At 38.5% G+C, this 27541-nt stretch overlaps 1 protein-coding gene across 1 annotated transcript in view; it reads right to left on the bottom strand.

The window, feature by feature from the left end:
* Positions 1-979: 979 nt before the first annotated feature.
* The window catches only part of DnaJ-1 (DnaJ-like-1), a 96154-nt gene continuing 69592 nt past the window's right edge, over positions 980-27541 (bottom strand). The window contains exons 5-6 of the mRNA XM_067143155.2: positions 21570-21741; positions 980-1518 (exon numbers count right to left, since the gene is read on the bottom strand). Of these exons, the coding sequence (XP_066999256.2) occupies positions 1254-1518; positions 21570-21741 (437 nt within the window). The 3' untranslated portion in view covers positions 980-1253. The remainder of the gene's footprint in view (positions 1519-21569; positions 21742-27541) is intronic.

Raw genomic sequence — 27541 nt, 5'->3', positions numbered from 1 at the left:
CACTTTTGGCTAACTTATCTTGCAGAAAGCCAAGCCAAATTTTTGTTAAGTTATATATTAAACTAGGCCAATTATGCTGGAATTTAATTTATCAAATAACATTTCATCATTTTACACCTAGATATTTAATTTTTCGTATGATTTATAGAATCAGCTAAGAATATTTAATGATGTTCATGCAAGAAGTTGACAAACATTGCAACCACAATTGAAGCAACATATAATATAATCATAATATAAAATGAAATGCTTAGTGCATTTATTATCACATTACTCATCTAGTGCTCAAAAATTCTTGTGATAGTGAAGATGTATTTGATTGGTGATTGTTATTAAGAGAAAATAGATATACAGTGTTAAAACTGAATGGAAATACAGACATTGACAGCAGTCTGCTTTAAAATGGGTTAATAATAACAGTTGTAAATATTTTTTGTGAAATGTGATAAGTTAATATTTTTGTACTTCTGCAATCTATATTCTGCACTAACACTCTGCCATGATTTTATTTACAGAGAAATTTCAGCATCAATATGTCAGGAGAAAATATCAATTTTGAAGAACTTTCTCAAGATGTTGATTTTAAAAATAAAATAACAGCATTCCATAATAATTTGGATAAAATGGGCAATATATTACAAACAGCATGTGAAGCAGACGTTTATGAGAAACTCTCTATAGATGACCGTGTAAAATATGATCTTTTCATGTCTTATTCCCTTACATCATTGTTTTGGTTGTACATGCGTACACAGGGTCTTGATCCAAGTAAACACAGTATAAAGTCAGAAATTGAACGTGTTAGAGGGTACAATGTGAGAGCAAAACAAATCCATGACCGTAGAACAATAATGCCTCGTCTGGACACTGCAGCAGCCCAGAGATTCATTAGAAGTGGACTATGGCAGCCTGGGCAGAGGCAAGAAGAACAAGATAATGATAATGATGATGATAATAGTCAGTAATTTTATAACTGATCAGAACTGTAAATAGAAACGTGCTGGAAATCATTTCCAGGTGTGAACTTTTGATATATTTGACCAGAATGAAAGTACTTCATCATCTGACTCTTGCTATTTTTGATTTGTATACTGACCTTCAGTATACATTTTACATTAATTTTGAATCAGAGAAAATATCTGGGAAATATTTGTATGATTGTATTGGATAAGAATAAACTTATTTTTTCAATACCACTTTAATAGTTTATTTCAGAATCATATTTCATCTTTCTGGAATGAAGTCTATACCTATCACTTTGCTTCTTGTTTTTCTTCTTCCTTTTTCTTTGCAATCCTTGCTAATTTGTCCTTCATTATCATTTGGTAAGTTCTTTCTGGGGATCCCACGCCTCCATTAAGACTCGCCATATACCAGGCCTTATTTACCAAATTTTTGCTAGTTCGTGGTAAGTATGCTGGAAAATCAATTTCAAACTTGATAATGAGGTTTCCTCTTTGTTCAGGATTTTCCATAAAAGGCATGCCTTCATCCTCTACTATTTTTTCAAAATCTGGGCTGGAAAGAAAAAGAATAAGTAGTTTCTCAAAGAAATGGCTTTCACACACATTGATGATTGTTATACCTTAAAATGTAATTTATAGACCTACTGTATAAGATATTTAATTGAAAGTACAGTGTTATATTACACATTAAAATCAGTATTATTAAAAGTTCAGAGAATTAAGATAAAATTTTCTTTAATAAAAATGTGACCTGGAGTCTATTTTTGCATGCCGAATTAATGATTACAGTGTTACCATTTTATACTACCAGCATACATAATTGAATAGATAAGTAGGCTTAAAGACAAGGAAAAATTCTGATGATAGGTACTATTAATAATTATCCCCATCTACTACTAAATGAATGAGTTTTTATCTCTTCCCAACTCATAATGTGATCCATTCTAGGTTTATTTTCAGTACATCAGTGTGGCATAACATTCAATACTGTATGCATTAATTTGTGGTTTATTTTATGTAAGTGAAAATTATCCTCTTCATATCTCGACCATTTGTTGCTATAAACTTCAGAGCGAAAACACGTGTGTGACTCCATTTAAATTGGAACAGAAGAACAGCAGTCAGAAGTGAAAAAGGGCATTTGGTATTAGCTTCCATGCAGTAAGAATGAAGTCTAGGTAAATACGATTTTCATGTTCATCATCAACTTGCAGCAGTCAGTCGTTATCCTTTTGATCCTGAGATAGTGGGTTTGAATGCAGTTGAGGATGTTTAAATATGACAAATCCAAGCCATTGGTTTTTAGCACATTAGAGAATTCCTGCACAAGAACAGAATTCTGGCACCCTAGTGTCTTGTAAATCTATGGTGAGTGAAGAGGTTAGACAAATATTTATCAATACTTTCATTGTTATTTCATTATAGCTTTACCTGTTTTACCACTAACCTTCATTGGCATACAATCGATAGGACTTAGATTTAAGAAAATATACATATAGACTAACTGCCTAATCATTACACAATATTATAATCTAAAAAGATTATTTATCAAATAAAAGTGGAATTGTCTCAATTATCAAAACTACATTCATGATCCTTCCTTCAAATGTGTTTGTGTGCTGATAATGGCTCCAAGAGCCGAAACATGCCCACTTTTATATGGTAAATAATCTTTTTAGATTATAATATTGTGTTTTGATTAGGTGGTTAATCTATATCTTCTTCTTCTTTTATGACCACATAGGATCACTTTAGTCAGTCCGTCGTTCAGGTCTCTTTGAAGGGATTGTTCGGGCTTTGCGGTCCTCCCAGTACTTCTTCAGACGCTCCGATCTTCGTGCCCTTTCCTCAGTTGAAAATGTGCGTGTTGTTGGTTTGTTTTGTGTAAGGGTAAAGCGGAGGTTTGTATTCTTGAGTTTTGTATTCAATTTTATCTTATTTTTGGTGTCTTCTGTTGTAAGGCCTATTTCCTTCAGATCCTCTCTTACTTCTCTGATCCATTTACATCCTGTTGTGGTATTTTTCGAGACGAGATTGTGTTGTACTAGTTGTTTCAGAAGTCTCGAGTCCTGCATCCTCATGATATGTCCAAAGAATCCCAGTCTCCTCTTACGCATAGTATCTGTAATGGGTTCTAGCTCTTTGTACACGACTTTGTTAGGTATTAACCGCCACTGTCCATCTTTCTGATATTTTTTGTTGATACAGGTTCTTCCAATCCTCCTTTCAATTTTCTGAAGTCTGTCAGTCTTTGATTGTTTATTCAGGTAAAAGAGTGTTTCTGCTGCATATGTAGCTTCCGGTTTTATAACTGTGTTGTAGTGTTTTATTTTTGTATTTATTGATAGACATTTCTTTTTGTAGATATCCCATGTTAATTTTTGTGCTTTAGCTAATCTATTTGTTCTTACTTGGATTGAGATTTTTTCATTTAAGTTATGTGTTATTACTTCTCCAAGATATTTAAACTGAGTTACTATTTTGATTTTATTACCATTTATGGTGACTTCTTTTAGCTGTGTTGGTTTTTGGGGCATAATTTCTGTTTTTTCAAATGATATTTTGAGGCCAGTTTTATTTGCAATGTTTTGAAGTTCTGATATCTGGGTTTTTGCTTCTTTTATGTCCACTGCTAGTAATGCTAAATCGTCAGCAAAACCCAGGCAATTTGTTTTGATTTTTCGGCCAATCTTTATTTTGGGGGGACATTTTCTAAACCATTCCCTCATTACCATTTCTAGAGCACAGTTAAATAATAGTGGTGAGAGCCCATCTCCCTGCCGTAGTCCAGTTTTAATTTCAAATGTCTCTGATGTTTCACCCCTGAACTTCACTTTTGACTTGGTATTGGTGAGAGTCAATTTTATCATGTTTATTAATTTGGGGTGTAGTCCAAGGTGTCTTAAAATTTTAAACAGAGATTCTCTATGGATGCAATCATAAGCTTTCTTGAAATCTACAAATGTTATCACCATATCTCTGTTTCTTCTCCTGTTATAGTCCATTATCAACTTAAGACTCATGATCTGATCAGGACAGCTCCTCCAGGGTCTGAAACCTCCTTGATATTCTCCTAGTTCTTTCTCAAGTTGTAAACTTATCCTATTAAGGATGATTATTGAAAATATTTTGTATGTTATGTCTAGGAGAGAGATTCCCCTGTAGTTATTAGGGTCGGTTTTGTCCCCTTTTTTGTGCAGAGGATGAATGAGGGCTGTTGTCCAGTGTTCTGGTAGTTCTTCTTTAATCCAGATAGAGACAAGTTGTTGATGGAGGGCAACTTTTGCTGAGGTTCCTGCATATTTCCAGATTTCCGCAAAGGTCTGATCTTCTCCTGGCGCTTTGTAGTTTTTTAATTTATTCAGAGCTTGGTAGACTTCCTTTATTGTGGGGGGGATTGATGTTTTCTGGTGATGTTTTTATCGGGGTGTTGGTGTCCAAATGAAGGAGTTCTGTAGGTTCCTCACAATTTAAAAGCTTGCTGAAATGTTTAGCCAGAATTTTTGCATTGTCTTCATTGTTATGGGTCAGCTTACCATCTTCATCCTTCATCAGTAGGGTCGGGGGTTCATATTTTTGGAGCTGCTTTCTGAAGGTTTTGTAGTAGTCCCTTGATTTAGTTTTACTGAACTGTTCTTCAATTAACTGCAGGGTGTCCTTATGATGTTGTCTTTTTATTCTTCTTAAGACTTGGGTAGTTTCTTTTCTCTGTTTTACTAGCTTTTGATAGGATATTTCTGTCTTTTGGGACTGATGTAATAGCCATGCCTGATGTCTTTTCTCCACTGTTTCATCACATTCACTGTTCCACCATTGGTGTTTTTTACGTGGTTTAATTGGAGCTAGGTCTTCTGCAATTTGTTTAAGGTTGTGTACTAAGTCTTCAAGTTTGTCTGTGATTTTTATTTTTTCAGTTGCTTTCTGGTAATTTTTGTTGTTGATTAGCTGGGTAGGATCTATTTTTCTTTTAGTTTTAAGGGCTTGCTTTTGTTGTCTCCTCTGGGGAGTGAGTTTAATTTTAATTTTAACTACGTAGTGATCTGAACCTGTGTCTATTCCTCGGAGGACTTTGACGTTATAGATCTCTTTGTGGTGGTATTTGTCCATGCAGACGTGGTCCAGTTGCCATTCTCCTTTAGTGTAGTCAGGGTGTTTCCATGTTTTGAGTTTTTGAGGTTTCCTCTTAAAACATGTAGATTTTGAGATTAAATTATGGTTTCTACACAGGTCAACTAGTCTCTCTCCATTTTTATTTGTTTTCTTGTGTGCTGGCCATTTTCCGATGATGTCACGGTATTTTCTTTCTCTGCCTAGTTGAGCGTTGAAGTCGCCTATTAATAATTTTATATGGTGTTTGGGGATGTTATCTATGGTCTGGTCCAGTAGGTCCCAAAATTCTCCTGTTTCTTCCTGGTCTTTTGAGGAGTTGTTTTTATCATTAGTGGGAGCATGGGCATTTATTATAGTATAGATTTTATTAGATGCCTTTAAGGTGAGCGTTGAGAGTCGTGGAGACTGTGATCTGAATTCTTGAACTGAGTTTATTATTTTAAGGCTGACCAAAAATCCTGTTCCAAATTGTGGGACATTCTTCATCACTCTTTTCCCGGGTATACCTTTATAAAGTCTGTACCCTTGAGATTCCAAGGCATCCTGGTCAGTGTTTCTAATTTCCTGTAATCCCGTGATAAGAATTTTGTGTTGGTCCATTATGTCGGTGATCACTTTTAGTTTACCGGTTTGCATGAGTGAGTTTATGTTGTGTGTAGAGAAGTATGTTATCTGCTTTGGTTTGATTCTTGATTTTGTCTCATTCGTGTATGTAGTACTGGGGTATTTCCGTGCCTCCGACTTCACGGTATCTTTCAGGTGGCAGCCCACCGTATCCGAATGCTGCCTTCTCTGAACTCTTGGTTCAGCCGGTGGAGTATTCCTTAAAAGACCTTCCATGGTTGACTGTCAAGGTGTCACCTGTGTGGGACTAGGTCCCGAATTACAACTCTGGATGTGATCCAGTGAGGTGATAATGAGGCCGCTCCTCTGGAGTACAGACGCCTTGTGCAGCCGCCCCTAACCTGGAGAACAGACGCTGCATAATGGATTCCAGTGGCATTTCCTCCACTGTGGGGACCATCACCCCACCCAAAGGGGCTCATTCGCCCGAAGCCGTTGGCCCCCTTAGGGAGTCAGGTTATTTCCCGCCGCCCAACACTCGGCGTTGGCAATTTTACAGCTGGGTGCCAGACCAGCAAACCCTCCTCCTTTCTCATTCCGGACTTGGGACCGGACAATGGCGGAATTAATCTATATATATTATCTATATATATTATATTTTTTCTCAAGTTACATAGTCAATATGAACCTATGAACATGCTTACTAGTAATGATAATGCCAACCAGGCATCCAGAACGGCAAATACAGTACAGTACTTATCTTAATTCTAAATGTAAAATAACTATAAAACTTGAATTTGACCGTGAGCAACAGAAATTTTATAAAATTTAATTATCGTACAATAAATTTGACAGAAAATTTTACCGTGAGCAACAGGCATAACATCATAAAAACATAACCTTTCTCAAGACGTGCCTTCGTAACAACTTAGTTCTGAATTTACTGAAAACAAACCAATTGAAATACAAAAATCCTCATTTAATGTATAAGATGCAAAGAAAGACTAATGAAATCAAATTCCTTTACAAAAAAGAAAGCCCTTCAAAATAATATAATGCACGCCTCAAAGCAGTCCACTGAGCTCGATAGCTGCAGTCGCTTAAGTGTGGCCAGTATCCAGTAATCGGGAGATAGTGGGTTCAAGTCCCACTGTCGGCAGCCTTGAAGATGGTTTTCCGTGGTTTCCCATTTAAACACCAGGCAAATGCCGGGGCTGTACCATAATTAAGGCCACGGCCGCTTCCTTCCAACTCCTAGGCTTTTCCTATCGCATCATCGCCGTAAGACCTATCTGTGTCAGTGCGACGTAAAGCAAATAGCAAAAAAAAAAAGCTGTCCAAGTTATGGTCCCATCAGAATGGAACTCATTTTTACTATATACGAATAACAAAATCAACAATCTCATAATCATTGAAGAAAATAAATTAAAATTAGATAAGAAGTTAGCTAACCTCAAATAGACTAATTTTCATCATGATAAATCCTCATTAACAACAGTATCATCCAAAGATGATAAACACATCTTCCACACTCCAATCAAAAATCTATCTCAAGTTTCTTCTGATGAAACAGAACAAACAGTCTTAAATAAAGGACTCAAACACAACTGGTAACCTATAATCATTCAAAGAAATACCGGATGCAATACAGCGGAAATCAAACAAGATAAACAAGAAGGAATAAAAATTGAGATTAAGAAAAAGCTTGAACACATAATAAAAGATATTGATATCCCTCCTACTAACCACGCCACTAACATACATTTGTCAAACTTTAACCAAAAAATCAAACATAATCTTGTAAGGACTAAAGCAGATAAAGAAAATGTTACAGTAATAATGAACAAAAACACTTACTGTATATTGATAAAACTGAAACTTTTTAAAGGATAATAATTTTCTAATAGTGAAAGAAGACCCCACTACTAAAATCCAGAAAAACTTAAAAGAAATTCTACTTTCCTCCTAAATGACCTAGAACGTTATAAGTTATTTAGTCAAGCCCTAGACTTCCTTCAGCCAGTGCTACTTCCAAAATTCATTAAAAAATTATTCCTATTAGACTGATCATCAGTTTCAAGAACAATCCTACATATAAATTTTCCCAATATATACACAATTTTCTAAATATAAACTGCATTTATTTCATAACAAAACAATTACTTCATTAAGAATTTAGTTGATTTTTGCAATATTACTAAAAGTTTAAACCTACAACCTACCCATTTTGTACATTCCTTCAATATTACCAACATGTACTCACAATTTGCTGTGAGCTTGCATCCAGTAGATAGTGGGTTCAAACCCCACTGTTGGCAGCCCTGAAGATGGTTTTCTGTAGTTTCCCATTTTCACACCAGGCAAATGCTGGGGCTGTACCCTAATTAAGGCCACGTCCGCTTCCTTCCTGCTCCTAGGCATTTGCTATCTCATTGTCACCATAATACCTATCTGTATCAGTGCGACATACAGCAAATTGTAAAATAAAATAAATAACTATTTAAGAAAAAATAGTGGAGTAAGTTACCTTCAGATACGGGTGGTCATAACCCCCCACCCTAACGCTTCTATAACTTCTCCGATAAAGTGACGTGGAGGATATAGACCTAACCTAATTACACTACATAATAAATTATTCCATTGTTCAATTATTTATGAAAAAATAATATGCAGTCCCTGCTTTATAACTATGACATACTAACTTCATTTTAGCACAATACAAAGAATACACTTTTACAATAAATTCTTAAATTAGTCAACAAATGTCAGTGAAAGTGTTGACACGGTTTTCTCTTGGTAAGATTCGGTATGTTTGGTTTGATATGACAGAGCACAGCGGAGATCACCTGCAACATCAAGCCAACAGCGCTGATTTGTTTTTATGACACTCAACGTTGAAAATCCTGACTCGCATAAATGTCGTTGAAAATGGGACAATGACATGCAATGCTACTTTGGCTATTTCAGGATACACTGCAAGACAGTTTACCCAAAAGTCGCCCATTACTAATATTTTGTAATCATCTTTTAGCTTTGAATCACACTTCAAATCTATGGCTTCTTCTTGAAGTTGTGCTGGCAGTGCTTCAATGTCAATGGCAAACTGATTTCTTCTTAACATCCAGGACCAATCATCTGATGAGATATCAGGAAAGTAGAAATTGAATTATTGTGCCAGGAATCCAAATGTGACTGAAATTGCACCTTAAGTTTATTACAAACACGTTCATTTTCCAGCAACATTTTATTAAGGCGGTGAAAGGATGAGAAGTTGTTCAACTGAAGCCAGCGTTTCCATAACTGTATTTTTTCCAGGGATGCTCTGGTGGCATCATAAGCAAGCATAATATTGGAGTTTCTGCCTTGGAACTTTAAGTTCAAACTGTTCAAAGCTTAAAAAAATTGCAAAGATATGCCAATGAGACGATAAAATTGGCATCAGTAAACACTTCATACAGATCATTCTTACCTTCACCAAGAAGAAAAATTTCAACTTCAGACTTTAAACAGCCGAGCCAACATGTTCCCCTTTGATAGCCAGCAAACCTCTGTGTGGAAAAGGAAAGTTTTGTGATCACTTGAAGGTAAACACAAAGGGCTTCAAACAATTTTGTCTAAAGAACTCTTCTTCACAGAGTTCACAATTCCTATAGTGACTTTTAGAGTGTTATTAAAATCTTGGGGCAAGGTCTTGGCCACCAAAGCCTGCCTGTGAATTATACAGTGGGTTCCCACAATGTTTGGATTTTTATCTTTGGCCAATTTGAGAAACCCAGAACGTGACCCAATCATAGCAGGTGCACCATCCGTACATACACCCACTATATTTTCCCAGGAAAGTCGATGTTCTTGGAAAAAACTATCGATGGCAGAAAACACATCACAAGGTTTTGAAGTTGTTTTCAAACATTGGGAGAATAACATTTCTTCTCTTAAAATTCAACTGTTGACAAATCGACAATATACAATCAGTTGACAACAATGGGCCACATTGGTTGTTTCATCACACTGAATTGAAAACACTGGCGATGCTTTCACCTTCTCCAAAATTTGCATTTTGATGTCTTCTGACAGTTCTTGAAATCTGCACTTCACTGTGTTATCAGAAAGAAAAATTTTAGACAATTTCTACCGACTCCCTTCACCTAAGACTATATTTGCGGCTAATATTATACATGGCTTTACTAATGTTTTCTCAATTGTGTGTGCTTTTTTGTCTTTGGCAATCAGAAGAGCTAGTTCATATGATGCTTCCACTGCTTTCTCATTTTCTTGGTTAAAAGTACCCGATGAATCTAATTTCATACGTTTTAGTGAGTTGAGTTGAGTAGTTGCAAAAAATTCTGTGGGTTTGTCTTTTAAGCCTGAATGATTCATGTTTAAATGTCTCTCGAAACACACAAGCCTCATCGCATCATTACTCAGAACACAATGGCAGATTACGCATTGAGGCTGTTATATTCCATTCTGTTCAACGACTGTGAAGCTTTATTTAATGTAGTCATTGTATAGTCTCTTCGTGGACACCATTATCAAGATTTTTAAAAGTCACAATATTAAATAACACAAATCACACAGTTGCACTGTTACAGCGAAGCATACACAACACTCACAATAAACAACTTGACAGACACGTCCACTGCAAAAGTATACGAGACACAGAATCAACAGTCGAAGGGCCTGGCCACTGATGGTCTATCAGCGATGTGTTGTCATGGCTTACTGCGCCATCTCTGATGGGACAGTTGTAATTTGTAGCTCTCGCCAATTTGACTGCAAGGGAAGAATAAGAATGTGTAGGGGTGGGAACAGAGCATTCAAGGACGAGCTACCCACAAAATGAGTCTATATGCCACAGAGTGAGAGGGAAGGAGGAACTTCCACTTCATTTGTTGCTTCTTTGTTCTTCATAGTTAATGTCGACTCCTGACTGTAGTAACTTATTGCCAGTTAAGATCTTTGGTGAGAAAAGTCACTGTTTCATTAATTGCTGCGGTTAAACACTAATTAGTTGTAGCCCAAAATACCAGTAGTCCTACATAGAATTTCATGCTAGCCGTGAAAGCCTAACATGTTATATTAAATAAATTTATTATAATTTAGTCTACTATTATTGCCTTATCTCCTGTTGTTCTCGCTACTAGATCAATGTGATAATAATACTGACATTTATACCAGTACCTCCTTCATGTAATATATTTTGTTTATGAGAAAAACCTTGTGCAGTATGTAACAAATACTGGAAAATGAAAGCAACTACTACATCGTTGATGAGATGAAACACATCGCATATGGTCATAGTTTACTTTCATGCAAGTAGGTCAACAAAGTGTGCAGTTAAACGTGCGTTGAGTGGTCTTGTTCCCGCACCTGCTCTCAGGCGTAATTTTGCTCCTCACAATACAGCAAATTTATTTCACCTCCAACCTCACGGCTCTGCAGAGGTTTGTGCCGACAATTGGCAATTACCAGTGCTTTTGAACGATTGACTTGGCGCGACAATCACTTGGAGAGATTTGAAAAATGTTTATTACACAAAATTGTAATATTCGAGTTAAAAAAATTAATTCGGAAATCATTTCACGTCCCCCCCAGGTTGGGAACCCCTGTCTTAGAAATTGACAAATTTATTAATATTTTCAAATTTGCCTTAAATAATAACTACTTCACCCTTAACAATAAAATTTACCGACAAAATATACCCCCCGTAGGTGCACCAGCATCAGTAATCATAGCAGAAATTTATATGGACAATCTTGAATACAGCAAAATTAATGGTATACTTTTGTGGATACGTTATGTTGATGATATTTTTACCATTATTGATGAACAAATCATTAACAGTACCCAGGAATATTTTTCGGGCGAAGGGGTGTGGGGTACTGAAAAATAACTATAGGAGCAGTAAAATACCCTGTGGGGTGGGGATGGTAGGATACACCTATGGTATCCTTTGCTTGTCGTAAGATGTGACTACTCAATTTGGGAGTGTGGGTTGGCAACCATGGTTCCCGTAGTTGAGTCTGGCATTGCTTCCACTTACTTGTGTTAGGCTCCTTGCATTCATCTTTCCTATCTGAGCACCCTTGGTCAAGACTTGTTCTCTTTTGACCCTGACATCATTAGGTTTGCAAGTCTAAGGGAGTCTTTAATTTTCACCCTCTTTGTCGTTCCCTTCCTTTTGCCAGTGCCTTCATTCTTTGAAGGTCCGCATCTTCCACATTCTTTCTGATTAGTGTTAATAGAGGGTGGCTAATTAATAATAATGTTATGAATAAAACTCCATCTGTTTCATTACTCTTAATTTATTTCAGTATGGCATAATAAATGCACACACACAATTCTAACCAGCTGTGAATAGCCACACTCACTAATTACTGTCTATTTACAAATCTCTCTTCTGTACACACATCAGGGAATCCTGGCCAGTTGGAATTATACACCTGGGGAGGGCTATAATCCTTACGTTCACTTTCCCTTAGTCCAGTCATCTCCTACAGCCACTGTGCATAGACCGCTGGATTTGAACACAGTGCCACTGGCTACACGACACACAATGACTATTCGTTGGTTCGATTCCACAGACAGTCCAGTACTTCACAAAGTCACATGCAGCGAACAATTATACAACTCAACAGTATTCAACAGCAGGACAATACTCACAACAGTGAACATTAACACAGGTCCATTTATCCTCACACTCACGATAGCGGGTTTCCTCGCTGGCTCACGGCGATCCTCAGTCTACAGAATTACACAAACACACAGTACAGTCTTCCATTCATGCACTCACTGGTCTCTCCGACACCATAACAACAGCTCCTGGTTCAGACCTCAGTGGGACACTAGCAATAGCCAACACCTCTGTCGCCCTCAGTCCAGCCAGCAAACCCTAACGCACTGTGTCTCTCACTGACTTCACCACAGAGCCCAACTGTCGCTCCGAGTTCAGCACTGACTGGCTATCCGTGGCTAGATGCACAACATTCCCATTGGATCTCCAAGTTAGCCGATGAATGAGAACAATACACAGAAAGGGCGGCCTCACCCTACAAGCCAGCTGGGAGATCCCAGGTTGTGTGAGTCACTAGCTCCTTCCTGGAATTACCGAAAGGAGCCACCACAGGGCTGGCACGCAACATTGCTCCCCTTCGAGAGCTGATCGCCCCGATCAGTAACCTCAGCTGTTCTTCAGTATGGGACCTGTCAGTCTAGATGTACCACCTTCATCTTGCACCTTGGCCTACGTTGTACTTGGTAGCTGTCATTGTTTATTTCTCTCAGAATATGGTAAGGGCATTTCCACGTCCTCTGGAGCTTGAAAGACAGGCATTTCTTCCTAACAGAATTATATAGCCATCCTAGGTCGCCCTTGTGATTTCCCATGGTGTCCGCTCGTTGGTCGCTCTCCGTGCTCGTACTCTCCCAGGCAGTGGTGTGTACATTCTCTGGTCTTCTTGTCAGATCCAGGAGGTACCTATCGGTCGGGGCAGGATGATCCTCAGATAGGCCGAACCCTAGATCCGTCGGAAGGTGCTGCTCTCTTTCACATGACGTCCTCGCTGAAGTAGATCTCTTGGCCTCGTGCACTATGGATTGGTAAGCCAGGGGGACCAGGAGAAGGTGACGATCCCCGTCCCTCTGCATTTTCATCCAGGCGTCATGGCTCCAGTTTCCTTCGAACCCCACAGTGATCACTCTGCAGCAAACTTCGTGCTCGGCCTTCCTCCTGGAACAGAACTCGCAGTCTTCTGGACAAGGTCTACGGGACAGAGCATTGACCTGCGGAACATGCTTTATCTCGTGTGGACCCTCGTCAACATTTCTCTATCACCCATCTTCTTCTGGCCATCTTCAGTCTTCTCCTGGCCGTCCTCCATCTTATTCTGGTTATCTTCAGTCTTCTTTTGGCTGTCTTCCAGCATCTTCTGGCAGTCTTCCATCTTCTTCTGACCATCTTTTGTCTTCTCTTGGTCGTCTTCTTCCAACCTCTTCTGACCGTCTTTCACTTTCTTTATCATCCTCTTCTGGCTTTCTTCCATTGTCCTATAGCCTACATCCAACTTCTCCAACATCATTTTGTGGCCTTATTCTGTCTTCTTTTGGCCGTCTTTCATCTCCATTCGATTATCTTCCATCTTCTCCTCCACAGTCTTCTTTTGATTTTCTTCCATCCTCTCCTCCATCTTCTTCTTCATCATCATATCGAAGAGCGCATTTAACTGTGCCTCCATTTCCGTGTGGCCTCTGGTCTCAACTTGCATGCAGTAATTAACAAAAGACTTTTAAAAAACCTATGGGTAGGGGACACAGACAAAGAATACACCCACGGTATCCCGTGCCTGTCATAAGAGGCGACTAAAAGGAGCGACCAAGGGATGATTGAATTAGAACCTCCAACTGTCGGCAGCCCTGAATATGGTTTTCCATGGTTTCCCATTTTCACACCAGGCAAATGCCGGGGCTGTACCTTAATTAAGGCCACAGCCGCTTCCTTCCAATTCCTAGGCCTTTCCTGTCCCATCGTCGCCATAAGATATATCTGTGTCGGTGCGACGTAAAGCAAAAAAAAGAATTAGAACTATGAAACTACTTGTGATTAGTAGCAGCAGAGAGTGGTTCACTGTGGATTTCCAGTACCTGTGGTTAGTACCACTATATGAGCAACACTGGTGGTCTGCATTGCCTGTGATTTTTACCCACTATGTGAGGAACACTACGGGGTAGTACGAGTCCCTGTGATTAGTACACCTATGTGAGGTGCACCATGGGTTTGCGTTGCCTACGAGTGGTGCCATTATGTGAGAAACACTATAGGTCTGCATACTTGTACGACGTACAATACTTGTGAGTAGTACCATAATGTTTGGAACAGCATGAGTTTACGCTTTGATTAGTACCGCTACTTGAAAAATACCATGGTTCTACTTTACTAGCGATAGGTGCCATTATGGGGGACCGTTGACCTGGATATTGAACCCCTTTAGACAACAAGCATCATCGATTCAGTGCTGTACTTTGGAAGCATTCCCATACCTGCCAACCCTTCCGATTTACCCGGAAACTTTCCGGTTTTTAACCCGTCTTCCGATTTTCCGATTTATTTTTACTTCTTCCTATTTTTTACCAATATAACTTCTAGTACGGCCAATACTCTTCCCCTACGATAAATTCTTATGTGTTTGTGTAATTTACGAAACTTCATTTTCAAGAGTATTTATTTGATGCTTTATTTCGTGAGTATTTCGTCCTGCGCCTTCGTGTATCGTGTTTCCCGCTTACCACAGCAGCGTGTCCGCTTTATACAGCTGGGGTTTCGAGGCGGCAATTGTCCTGCAAGCAAGACAGGCTGGCGCGCGCTAGCGACTCAGTTAATCGGGATGAAAGAATGAGTTAATTATTGTTGTTCGCGCGCTGTTAACATCGTTTCTGTGCGTAGTTTCGTCGGAGTTTTAGGCCCCTTTTTTTCTTGCATTTGTATGCTTTCCCCCACTGTCAAAGTCATATGTTAATAATGTATGGGACATATAGAATTGTTTTGTATGTGGTAGTTTCGCGTATTTAAGTGCATCATTTTAATGAGTTGAATGTTTTTAAGGGGGTTGTGTCGGTGACAGTTTCAGGTAGTTTATTTTCTCGTTAAGGCCAAAAATATAACAAACGTTATCTCCAAGTGTTCAGAGATACCTATAAATTTCCGTTCATTTTACCGTCTGATAAAGAAACTACCATATTCTTTCGCGTAATTAACGCTCTTGCATAATTTACGCATCCCAATATTTTTGGGTCCAAAGTGGACAAAAAACAAATGTTCACGTATTTGACGCTCCACAACCTCGAACATCCATCACGCAGCTCCGGATGCGTTTCGAAATAAAGATGTCAACTACTCAAGTAGCAAGCTTCCTATTGCGAAAGCGGGCATTCCAGATACAGGGCAACGTGCTGTTATTAGCCGGCACTAGTTTTACGAGTGTTTCGGGTATGTGACATTCTGTGATCACAAAATTGTCAGTCCACAGTATTCGAGTAATACTGCATCATACTAACTCGCGGTGATCAGTTACGCCGAAACATACGGGAAGAGGGCAGCGAGTATTCAATGCCCAAATGAAAAGTGCGCTACCGCGGTAACAGAAGTGCACGTCAAGCGGCCAACATGTCTCGCAAAGCATTTCGCGGACCAAAAAGCGGCAAGTTTCCGCAAGTAGAGAAGGATCTGCTTAAATATATGATTTTGTGACGCAACGTTGGATAAGCAATTTCTCACGAAATGCAGTATTTTAAAGAATGTGAAATAACCGCTGCACATGGAATCAGTGTCTCGGATTTGAAGGTTAGCCGAGTCTTGATTAATTTTATGAAGAGAAATGGACTTCCTCTTCGGCGAAGATCATCATCATGCCAAAAAATGACGAATGATTTAAACCATTTTCATCGTTTTATGATTTAGAAGCGTAAAGTGAGGAATATTTGATCTCCCTTATAGGAACCGCAGATCAGACGCCAATCAGTTTCCATATGCCACCAAGTCGAACAATCGATAGGAAAGGATCATACAGTGTTATCGTACGCGCTACCGGAAGCAAAAAACAACGATGTACTGCAATGCTTGCTATAACAGCTGATCTCAGAAAGCTTACACCTTACATTGATCTAAAACGAAAAACAATGTCCAAAGCAAAATTTCCGCGAGTGATACACGTTCGTATTCAAGAAGAAGAAGAAGAAGGATGGATGGACACGTCACTCGTACAAGATTGGATACGAACGGTTGTGCCGGTATGCCATTGTTATGGCATTACATGAATTGTACTTTTATTAGTTCATGTTTTCACTCCAGGTCGTATTGTCAGCTTGTAATGGGAAGAATATTTTCCAGTCGGTACTTCAATCCCACGTGTCTAACTTACCTGATGTAGGCCTACCCTATTTGAATTTTCAGGAAAAATCTCACTCCGGAATTTTACGCCAAATGACGATAACCGCAAACGAGTTGAACCAGTTGTGTTTTTATATAATATTTGATGTATCTTTTAAATGTAAATGAATTGTAAATATCTTAATTGCGTGAATAATTTACGCATCCGAAGTTTTCGCCTGTATTTGTCGTCAAAAAGTGCGTTAATTACGCGAGAAAATACGATATTATGCATTTTGTTGCGTGTGTCGGTGTGACATAAATATTATCATTCGTTTAAGTGTCAAAAATGATAATGATAAGGTACATTTTCTTGTAACCATTTTTATGTTTTGGTAGTTTAAGATTTGAAATTTAACGGTCAATTCGCATTGTAACTGTAGATATGTATGCCTTTTATCTTCACCTTTTTTCACCTAGACCGTGGTGGAATATATGTGATGAAATCCAGGAATAAAAAAATCTTCCTATTTTTGGTTTCTAAAAGTTGGCAGGTATGCATTCCCTTGATCAGTAATATTGTTTCTGGGAATGTGAGGCATTTCAGGTTGTTTTAAATTGGTATTCATCCATTCATTCTTTAATATCATGTTTTGAATTCTGGTCAGTGGATGAACTTTGTACTTTTAAATTGTCACTGCATTTCGTCTCATTTTGTAAACTTAGGGGCTGATGACCTAGATGTTAGGCTCCTTTAAACTACAAGCATCATCATCATCCAAGATTAAAAAGATATTTACATGAGCATGCATTCACTATAGGCTGTGTAACTATGGGTGTGAAATTGTGGTAGTAGTGTATCAAAATGCCTAAATCAAATAGAAACTGCCACAACACACAAAGAAACACGAATGGAAAAGGAATTGCAATTCACACATTTCCTGGTCGTCCATAGAAATGAAATAGCGTAGGGCTTTTAGTGCCGGGAGTGTCCGAAGACATGTTCGGCTCGCCTGGTGCAGGTCTTTTGATTCGACTCCCGTAGGCGACCTGCGCATCGTGATGATGAAATTATGATGAAGACGACACATACACCCAGCCCCCGTACCATAGAAATTAACCAATGGTGGTTAAAATTCCCGACCCTGCCGGAAATCGAACCTGTGACCATATGCCAGCACGCTAACCATTTAGCCATGGAGCCGGACGGTCGTCCATAGGAATCGGGTAGATGCAAGGAAGTGGATTTCGGCTGTGGGAAGGATGAAGTAAGTACAGTAGGCTACCGTACCTTATTTCATTTGTGATGTAAATCACACATTTCAAACATACCAGGTATGACAAGTCAAGAACACGTTCATTTAAGTACACTTTGAAATATTAAATTTCATTTCAATTATGCACTGCAGCAGGTTCGTATGTTTACATTCATGTCCTTCCATGTGCACGTGTCTTGACTATGCCGAATAATAATAATAATAATAAATGGTCCGTCATTTGCAGTGAACATTTTGTTGGAGGAAAGCCAAGTAATATTGAAAATCATCCATCATATATACCATGTGTGTTTCATGAGAGCTATAAGAAGAAACCGAAAAGAGAATGTGATGTATTCCGGTTTTAAGAGCGAGTAAATGAATGAAATGCTCAAGTATACATACGTCTTCTAATCAGGAAACTCATGAATTTATTGTGAAAAATGAGTGTGTGAAAAAACCTGAAACACTTAACGCACAGAACAGTACGATGGTGAGACTTGTGATGTCGGAATATGATTGTATACTTATAAACTTCACTCCATTTCTCCACTTATTTACTGAAAAAGGTGGCTTTCTAGGTGGACAAACATAACTAAAATATGTATGCCAGGGAGAAGGTTGATTTTTTTTCAGTTTAAAGGTTCCCTTTGTGACCAGTTATTTTCCTGCTTCTCTGTCGGGGATTGGCCTTTTGTTAACCGACCGACGCAAGTAGTATGAATAGGTGACAACTGTTCTGGATAATATCTAGTAGACTAAAAACTGAATATTTTTGTGAAGAAAAACAAATTTGTCATTTGAATTCCTATAAATGATTGAAAATTCTCTTAAGAATGTTTATTTCAGGCTTTTAGTTATATCTGAAAGTCCAGCTTCCACGATGAATTGTCAGCATATTGGTGTAGGGCCCTAGGCTCATTTCAAGGATGGGCCGAAGAGATTAACCACATTTGGTTAATTCTTCTAGCTCTGAGACTTGAGTGTTTGTGATCTTCCTAATACACCTTCCCCTACACACAACATATCACGCTACTAATCACCACAGAAACATGCAATAGTAAACAAGTCACATGCGGTTGACTTAAGGACTTCATGGACCTGGCATCCATACAACAGGGCTTAGTCCACAATAGTGCCGATCCCAGATAAAAGGGAAAAGGTCATAAAAGTAAAAGAATCTCAACTACCTATATCTGAAACATAATCCATATGAATAGATAACAAATGTGTCAAAAAGTGAAGACTGTCGTAATTTTAGGCATATAACCATTCAAATATGTGGGTATATCAACCCTTACAATATTTAGACAATATACTTTGTTTTCTGAATTCATACAACGCTAATAAAAGGCTCAAGGAAAACATTTTAGACAAGAATGACTTGGTCTGCAGTGCAGGTAGTTGAATGATAGAGCAAAATTTATTTTAAAAAAGCAGATCTCCCCAAAATTAACATTTTCACTTCTTTTTACAGTAAAGTTGTTAACTATAGTCATAGAGAAACCTTTAAAATTTTATAGGTTGAATTCAGTTGTTTATTATGCAAAGTCCTGATTTCTTAATCCTTTTAATGGGTTTAATTTTCAATAATCCATATGTGCTGTTTAAATTTGTCAACAAATTTTGTGCTTGGGGGAGGTTTACGGTTTCAGCCTTTACACACTCATCTTATATACATTATTCTCAACAATTACTCTCGAGTACCATGATGTTGACAAATTGCATACAGTTCAGCTATTGAACTGCAGGTTCACTCATTAGCATTTTGTGAAATTTTATATGTTTCCCTGTACGCTGCAGCATCCTTCTCACTAGGGCATAGTGAATACAAAACGTTTCTGAAATTGGATGAATCTTTTTTTTTTTTTTTTTTTTTTTTTTCTCTCTTCTAGTTGCTTTACGTCGCACCGACACAGATAGGTCTTGTGGCGACGATGGGACAGGGAAGGACTAGGAGTGGGAAGGAAGCGGCCGTGGCCTTAATTAAGGTACAGCCCCAGCATTTGCCTCGTGTGAAAATGGGAAACCACGGAAAACCATCTTCAGGGCTGCCGACAGTGGGGTTCGAACCTACTATTTCCCGAATACTGGATACTGACCGCACTTAAGAGACTGCAGCTATCGAGCTTGGTATGAATCATTTTGAAAACTCGGTAGTATGTATGCATTTCTACAGAGGGGTCCAGAGAAATGTAGACATTCTTTGATAGTCAATGTTAATGAAACAAACTGACACATCGTTACAATTCTTGCATGGGGGGGGGAAGGTTATTTTATATGTTCAAAGTGACCCTCATTGGCAGCCAAACAATGTTGATGCCGTTGAACTGCTGCCAAACTACGGCTGTCAGAGTTGCCGGTGTGATAGCCGCACAGGACGCCTCGATGGTTTCTCGTAGCTGGCTTCTGTCGATAAAGTTGACTTTTCAAAGTCTCCGATAGGTAGAAGTCAAGAGGTGTAAGGTCTGGAGACTGTGGTGGGTACTCAACAGGTCCTCTTTGACCTACCCATCATCCAGGTAGATTTTCATCCAAGTAGACTCTGACATCTCTGTGGTAGTGAGGTGGAGCCCCGTCTTGTCATAGATAAAATCTTTCATTTCCAGACATCTCTCGGATGGCAGATAAAATTGATGTTTGCAGCATATGAAGATACACCTTACTAGTTACCGTACCATTAAAGAAGAATGGGCCAATCAAACCGTGTGATGGCAGACCAGATCACACCACACATTAACACCAGGTAGATTAACATGTTTGTCCACGTGAACGTGAGGATTTTCAGGAGCCCAATACACACATTTGTGGCGATTTACAGTACATTTCAGTTTGAATTGCGCCTCATCAGACCAGATAATCATCCCTGCAAACCAATCATCCTCCCAAAGCATGCCTTCAAACCACTCGCAGTACTCCATCCTTCAATCTGGGTCATCCTCATTCATAGCATGCAGCAATCTTGGAATGTACACTTTCCACTTTGCAACCTTCAGAATTTGCCGTACGGTTGATCAGCTTACCCCTCTTTCACGTGCACCCTGATTCACAGATTTTTGAGGTGACCTAGTAAAATGTTGCAACACAGCAGTACTGGAAGCTGGACTTGTTGATGTTTTTGGTCAGCCAGACCTTTTCTTATGCATATCCTAAACAGTACCGTCGGCTTCAAATTTATCCCCAATACGATCAAGTGTTATACATGTTGGTAGCTGAGTTTCGTACACATTACGTCATTGCCATTGTACCTCAATCATGTTTATGTACTTCCAGTACCACTTAAATACGGCCTTGCATTGCTCAAACGGCAATCTTACTTCATTCATTGCTGCACTGTCATCTGCTGGAAAACGCACGCCAAGATTGTCACACCATTCCCGTGACCATCATCTCTTCAGAAAACAATGGACTACACTACTGTGCAAGAATTACAATGATATGTCATTTTGTTCCAAAGATATTAACTATCAAAAATTGTCTATATTTTTCTGGACCCCTCTGTACAGATAAGCCAAAGGCCATAGCCATGTTGAAACACCGGATCCCGTGAGATCTCCGAAGTTAAGCAACATTGGACGTGGTCAGGAATTGGATGGGTTGCCACGCGCTGTTGGTGGGTGGTAAGGGAATGGAGGAGCGGAAAGGAACTGGCCACCCTACCGCACGTAAACTCCGGCTCAGGAACACCTCTGCGGAGGTTCGGACCTGCCTTTGGGCAGAATAACCCTTACCCTTACTCTGTACAGATAATATATTGCAAAAGCGATATCCCATAATTTTTTAACAATATCATGTAATTAGAGATATAAATACCTTATGATGTCGGTTATGGGAACTCGTAGCTTCTTGTTGTCCAGTGTATTGACAATGAGCACTGTACCAACCAATGCTTCACGGAGATTAACTTTGGTGACCATTATGAGATCATTGTCCTCTCTTCTGAATGTGTCATGAGGTATGTCTTCTGTTATAAATACGACGTCAGCTACAGGACAAGATTATCTATGAGCATTTTATGAATTGGTAGTGAAATCACTTGCATTTTAACACTACAATAGTTGTACGTGGATTCTCATTCTGCAATAATATGTTCATTTGAATTACCTGTTCATTAATGACTACTTTTGCTTTACACTCCAAGAACCTTTCAACTAAAATATCATTGCAAATGTACATAGAAGAAGGAACCATTTTGGTTTTCCATTACTATCAACTATACAGTGACAATCGCCAGCAACAAATCGTGTTGATGCATCTTTGTCTAAAAACACTTTACTCTTGTATGTTGTTCATGTAAATATTTTGTAGAGAGGGTGCATATAATACTTCATAAAACAGTAATCAAGGTGAATTTATTTCAAGATTCTGAAAACACTGGCTCTGCCGTTGCTATTTTTTGATGGATATAGTAACTCTGTTTTAATAATAATATAAAAATAATATGTTGTGATTGATCCCATCTCTTTTTGTAATAGTCTGCCCTCCGCACACCTGATTTTTTTGTTTTTTTTTGTTTGTTTTTTTGTTGTTGTTTTTTTTTTTTTTAATCTGCAAATTTACCTGGCATCTGTGAGGAATTATTAGCATGTCTATGATTCCTTCTTTCCCATTTGTGTAGGAATGCTATATCTCTTCCAATGAAATCATTATGTGGTTTGATTAAACATTGTCATCTTTATTTTTAACCCTGTTTCTCTATATTCTAGAGCTGAGTCCGGTATTTTTAATCAGTCACCACTTATCTACATTTAGCACTGTCAGTCAGGTGGCAGATTCCCTATCAAGTGTTTATCTAGTCTTATCTAAATTGACTTCAAAGAAGTTGTTAAATGTATCGATTATGTCACTTCGTAAATAATTCTAATCCCTAATTCCTCCTCCTATAAACAAATATTTGCCCCAATTTGTCCCATTGAATTCCAACTTCATCTTCATATTATGATCTTTCCTACTTTTAAAAACTCCATTCAAGCTACTAATGTCATTCCACACCATCTCTCCACTGACAGCTCAGAACATATTGCTTAATCGAGCAGCTCGTCTCCTTGCTCCCAAGTCTTCCCAGCCCAAAGTTTGCAACATTTTCATGACACTACTCTTTCGTCAGAAATCACCCAGAACAAGTCATGCTGCTTTCCTTTGGATCTTTTCTAGTTCTCGAATCAAGAAATCCTGATGAACACTAGAACAATACTCTAATTGGGGTTTTATGTGGCATGGCCTCTCGTTTACATCCTTACCACAACGCTTAAATACCCTCGCAATGATATGAAGAGACCTGTAACAGTTATTTACAACCTCATTAAATCTGATTACCCCAAAAAAAAATCACATTACCCAAGAAAATTCATTAAAAATTCAGCCTCAGATGCCCAAGAGAGACTTAGTTTGCTCTACCATCTAGTAGGCCTAGAGTAAAACGGAATGCCAAAATTGATGAGCAGGCAGCCAGATAGTGTCAGATTAAAATCCTTGCAAATGGTAGCCGAGGCCATACATATTATTATTATTAATATTACCCCAATGAAGATCTTTCTTTATATTAACACTTAGGTACTTACAGTGATCCCCATGAGGTACTTTCACCTTATCATCACAATAACTAAAAATGATTTTTTTCTTGATGAAACTTACGTGACTTTCACACCATTTACTTTATACCATCTCATAACTTGTAATACCAATATAAATGGTCCGTTATTGGACATTATAAATTTTCCAGCTAACTCATTCTTGGTTGCCAGCGTTTCGCCCTCGTGTGCTAGGGTGGGCTTATCAGTTGGTACCTAGCACACCTACCAATACGCTGGCTAGTGCATACCGCGGAGGCCACTGCGTAGGCTAACTGGAGCCACCAGCAGTGCCAATGCACTAAGAGACTTTGTCTCATCACTAAAAATTGATGCCTGCTTGGCCATCAGATGACTATATCATCTCATAACTTGGTCGAGGGTTTTTCTTATTCACAATCCCGTTATTTTATTACTCTATATGAGTTGGCCATGCGGTTTGGGTTGTGCAGCTGTGAGCTTGCATCCAGGAGATAGTGGGTTCAAACACCGCTATCAGCAACTCTGAAGATGGTTTTCTGTGGATTCCCATTTTCACACCAGGCAAATGCTGGGGCTGTACCTTAATTAAGATCACGGCCGCTTCCTTCCCACTTCTAAGCCTTTCATATCCCATCATCGCCATAGGACCTATCTGCGTCGGTGCGACATAAAGCAAATTTAATATTACTCTATACAGTATAACATCGTCCAAAAACAGCCTTACCTCTGACTCCACTTCTTTACTCATGTTATCTGTATATATAAAGCAAGTTGTTCTGACTGACTGACTGACTGAATGATAAATCAATGCACAGCAAAACCTACTGGAGATAACTGCATGAAAATTATGAGGATATGTTCCTACCGTAGTGTAGATGCACACTAAGAAAGGATTTTTAAAAATTCCAATATTAAAGACGTGAATTGTGATTTTACATTTTTGTCCAATATCTCGGTTTTTGTGAAAAATATTGTACATATATTCATTCAAATATTTTTTCCTTGTAGCATAAATACTATTTTAAAATAATATTTTTTAAATTCCAATTTTAAAGGAGTTAAACGGGGTGAAATGTGATTTTACATTTTTGTTCAATATCTCTGTTTTTGTGAAAAATATTGTACATATTGTATATTATGAAGATTCATTCAATCTTCCAAATCTTGCATTTCTTGAAAAGTCAACAGAAATACATTTATTTTCGAGATTTTCAGGATGAAATACTTCCCTTGCGTGCAAGAATCTTTGGCTTTTACCAATCAAAAATGGCCGCAGCACTTTCCAACATATAAGTGTACGTGCCAATTAGTCACTACTGATCTGCATTTAGGGCAGTCGCCCAGGTGGCAGATTCACTCCACTTCTGTGTATTTCAAGACGGTAATCAACCAAGTCCTTAATGACAATAAAATACAATTAACAGTACATAGGCCTACATATACAAATGTTTGTCATTGAATTGATTAGGAACTATTTTACATAACACTGATAGTGCAACGGTTAAGTCAACGGACTGCAGGAATGCTGGTTCGAATTTGCCTCTTGGCGGCTTTTTTAGCACAGGAATATTGTTTTATCAAGGAGAACCATTACCGTTTTATATTCTGTTAGTGAGTTATGCAGCTGCTTACAGTTTAAAGGAATTATTTCATCCGTAAAACTGGTAAAACAGGCTAGGCGAAAGCAATACCAGTTCTTCCTTCATTATGATCGGCGCGCATGCGTCATTAGCAAAGCTATTAGCTTCGCGACCTAAACCGTGCGGCCACTTGCTCGGTTGTCAGAGGAGCAGAGAGAACATCAATCACTACTGATCTGCATTTAGGGCAGTCGCCCAGGTGGCAGATTCCCTATCTGTTGTTTTCCTAGCCTTTTCTTAAATGATTGCAAAGAAATTGGAAATTTATTGAACATCTCCCTTGGTAAGTTATTCCAATCCCTAACTCCCCTTCCTATAAACGAATATTTGCCCCAATTTGTCCTCTTGAATTCCAACTTTATCTTCATATTGTGATCTTTCCTACTTTTAAAGACACCATCCAAACTTATTCGTCTACTGGTGTCCTCCCACGCCATCTCTCCACTGACAGCTCGGAACATACAACTTAGTCGAGCAGCTCGTATCCTTTCTCCCAAGTCTTCCCAGCCCAAACTTTGCAACATTTTTGTAACGCTACTCTTTTGTTGGAAATCGCCCAGAACAAATCAAGCTGCTTTTCGTTGGATTTTTTCCAGTTCCTGAATCAAGTAATCCTGGTAAGGGTCCCATACACTGGAACCATACTCAAGTTCAGGTCTCACCAGAGACAAATATGCTCTCTCCTTTACATCCTTACTACAAACCCTAAATACTCTCATAACCATGTGCAGAGATCTGTACCCTTTATTTACAATCATATTTATGTGATTACCCCAATGAAGATCTTTCCTTATATCTATACCTAGGTATTTACAATGATCCCCAAAGGGAACTTTCACCCCGTCAATGCAGTAATTAAAACTGAGAGGACTTTTCCTATTTGTGAAACTCACAACCTGACTTCTATCCCTGTTTATCATCATACCATTGCCTACTGTCCATCTCACAACATTATCGAGGTAATTTTGCAGTTGCTCACAATATTGTAACTTATTTATTACTCTGTACAGAATAACATCATATGAGAAAAGCCTTATCTCTGATTCCACTTCTTTACACATATCATCGATATATATATAAGAAAACATGTAGGTCCAATAATACTGCCTTGAGGAATTCCCCCGAAACCTTATCAATTCCAGCTGCTTTTCTAGTTTTCAACTTTTGTATCTTACTGTAAATGTCATTGCTGTCATAGGTAAATTTTAATACTTCTTTAGTATTAGTCACCTCCTCTATCTGGACATTATCCTTGTAACCAACAATCTTTACATACTGCTGACTGAATATTTCTGCCTTTCGACGATACTCACATACACACTCCCCTTGTTCATTAATTATTCCTGGAAAGTCCTTCTTGGAACCTGTTTCTGCCTTACAATACCTATACATACCCTTCCATTTTTCACTAATATTTGTATGACTGCCAATTGTCCCATGGAAGACGTGAGAGCTAAGTGTTTGAGACGAAGTCCTCCTTCATGAAGACATGCATCCAAGTTATGCAGCGAAATTGCATGTCCTTAGCTGCCTTCTTTGCTAGATTCAATTTCCTTGCAAGTTCCTTCAATTTTTCCTTACTTCCACAGCCATTTCTAACTCTATTTCTTTCCAACCTGCACCTCCTTCTTAGTCTCTTTACTTCCCTGTTATATTATAGTGGATCTTTACCATTCCTTACCAACTTTAAAGGTACAAACCTATTTTCACATTCCTCAACAATTGCTTTAAACCCATCCCAGAGTCTGTTTACATTTTTATTTACCGTTTTCCTCCGATCATAGTTGCTTATTAAAAACTCCTTCATGCCTGTCTTGTCAGCCATATGGTACTGCCTAACAGTCCTAATTTTAATTTCTTCCTTTCTTTCACATTTATTCTTAATTACCACAAAAACAGCTTCGTGATCACTAATAGCATCTATTACTTCGGTTTCTCTATAGAGCTCATCTGGTTTTACCAGCACCACATCCAGAATATTCTTCCCTCTAGTTGGTTCCATCACTTTCTGAATCAGGTGCCCTTCCCATATTAACTTATTTGCCATTTGTTGGTCATGTTTCCTGTCATTCGCATTACCTTCCCAATTGACATTTGGTAAATTGAGATCACCCGCTACGATCACGTTCCTTTCCTTATCGTTTCCCACATAGCTGATTATCTTATCAAATAATTCTGAATCAGCATCTGTGCTACCCTTTCCTGGTCTGTACACTCCAAATACATCTAGTTGCCTATCATCTTTAGAAATGAGCCTTACCCGTAGAATTTCGTGCTTGTCATCTTTAACTTTATCGTAGCTTACAAATTCTTTTTTCACGAGAATGAATACTCCCCCTCCTACCTTTCCTATCTCTACGATACACCCTCCAGTTCCGTGAGAAAATTTCTGCATCCATTATATCATTTCTCAGCCATGATTCAACTCCTATTACAATATCTGGTAAGTATATATCTATTAAATTACTTAATTCTATTCCTTTCTTTACAATACTTCTACAGTTGAGCACTAACATTTTTATGTCATCCCTACTTGATTTCCAGTTCCCTGTTCCCTTAACACCGCTGCCTAGCGCACCCTGTTTCCCTGAAT

The sequence above is a fragment of the Anabrus simplex genome, chromosome 1 (genome assembly GCF_040414725.1).
Source record: "Anabrus simplex isolate iqAnaSimp1 chromosome 1, ASM4041472v1, whole genome shotgun sequence".
NCBI lineage: Eukaryota > Metazoa > Arthropoda > Insecta > Orthoptera > Tettigoniidae > Anabrus > Anabrus simplex.
The sequence above is the reverse complement of the archived record's forward strand: the minus strand, read 5'-3'. Positions and strand labels throughout refer to the sequence as shown.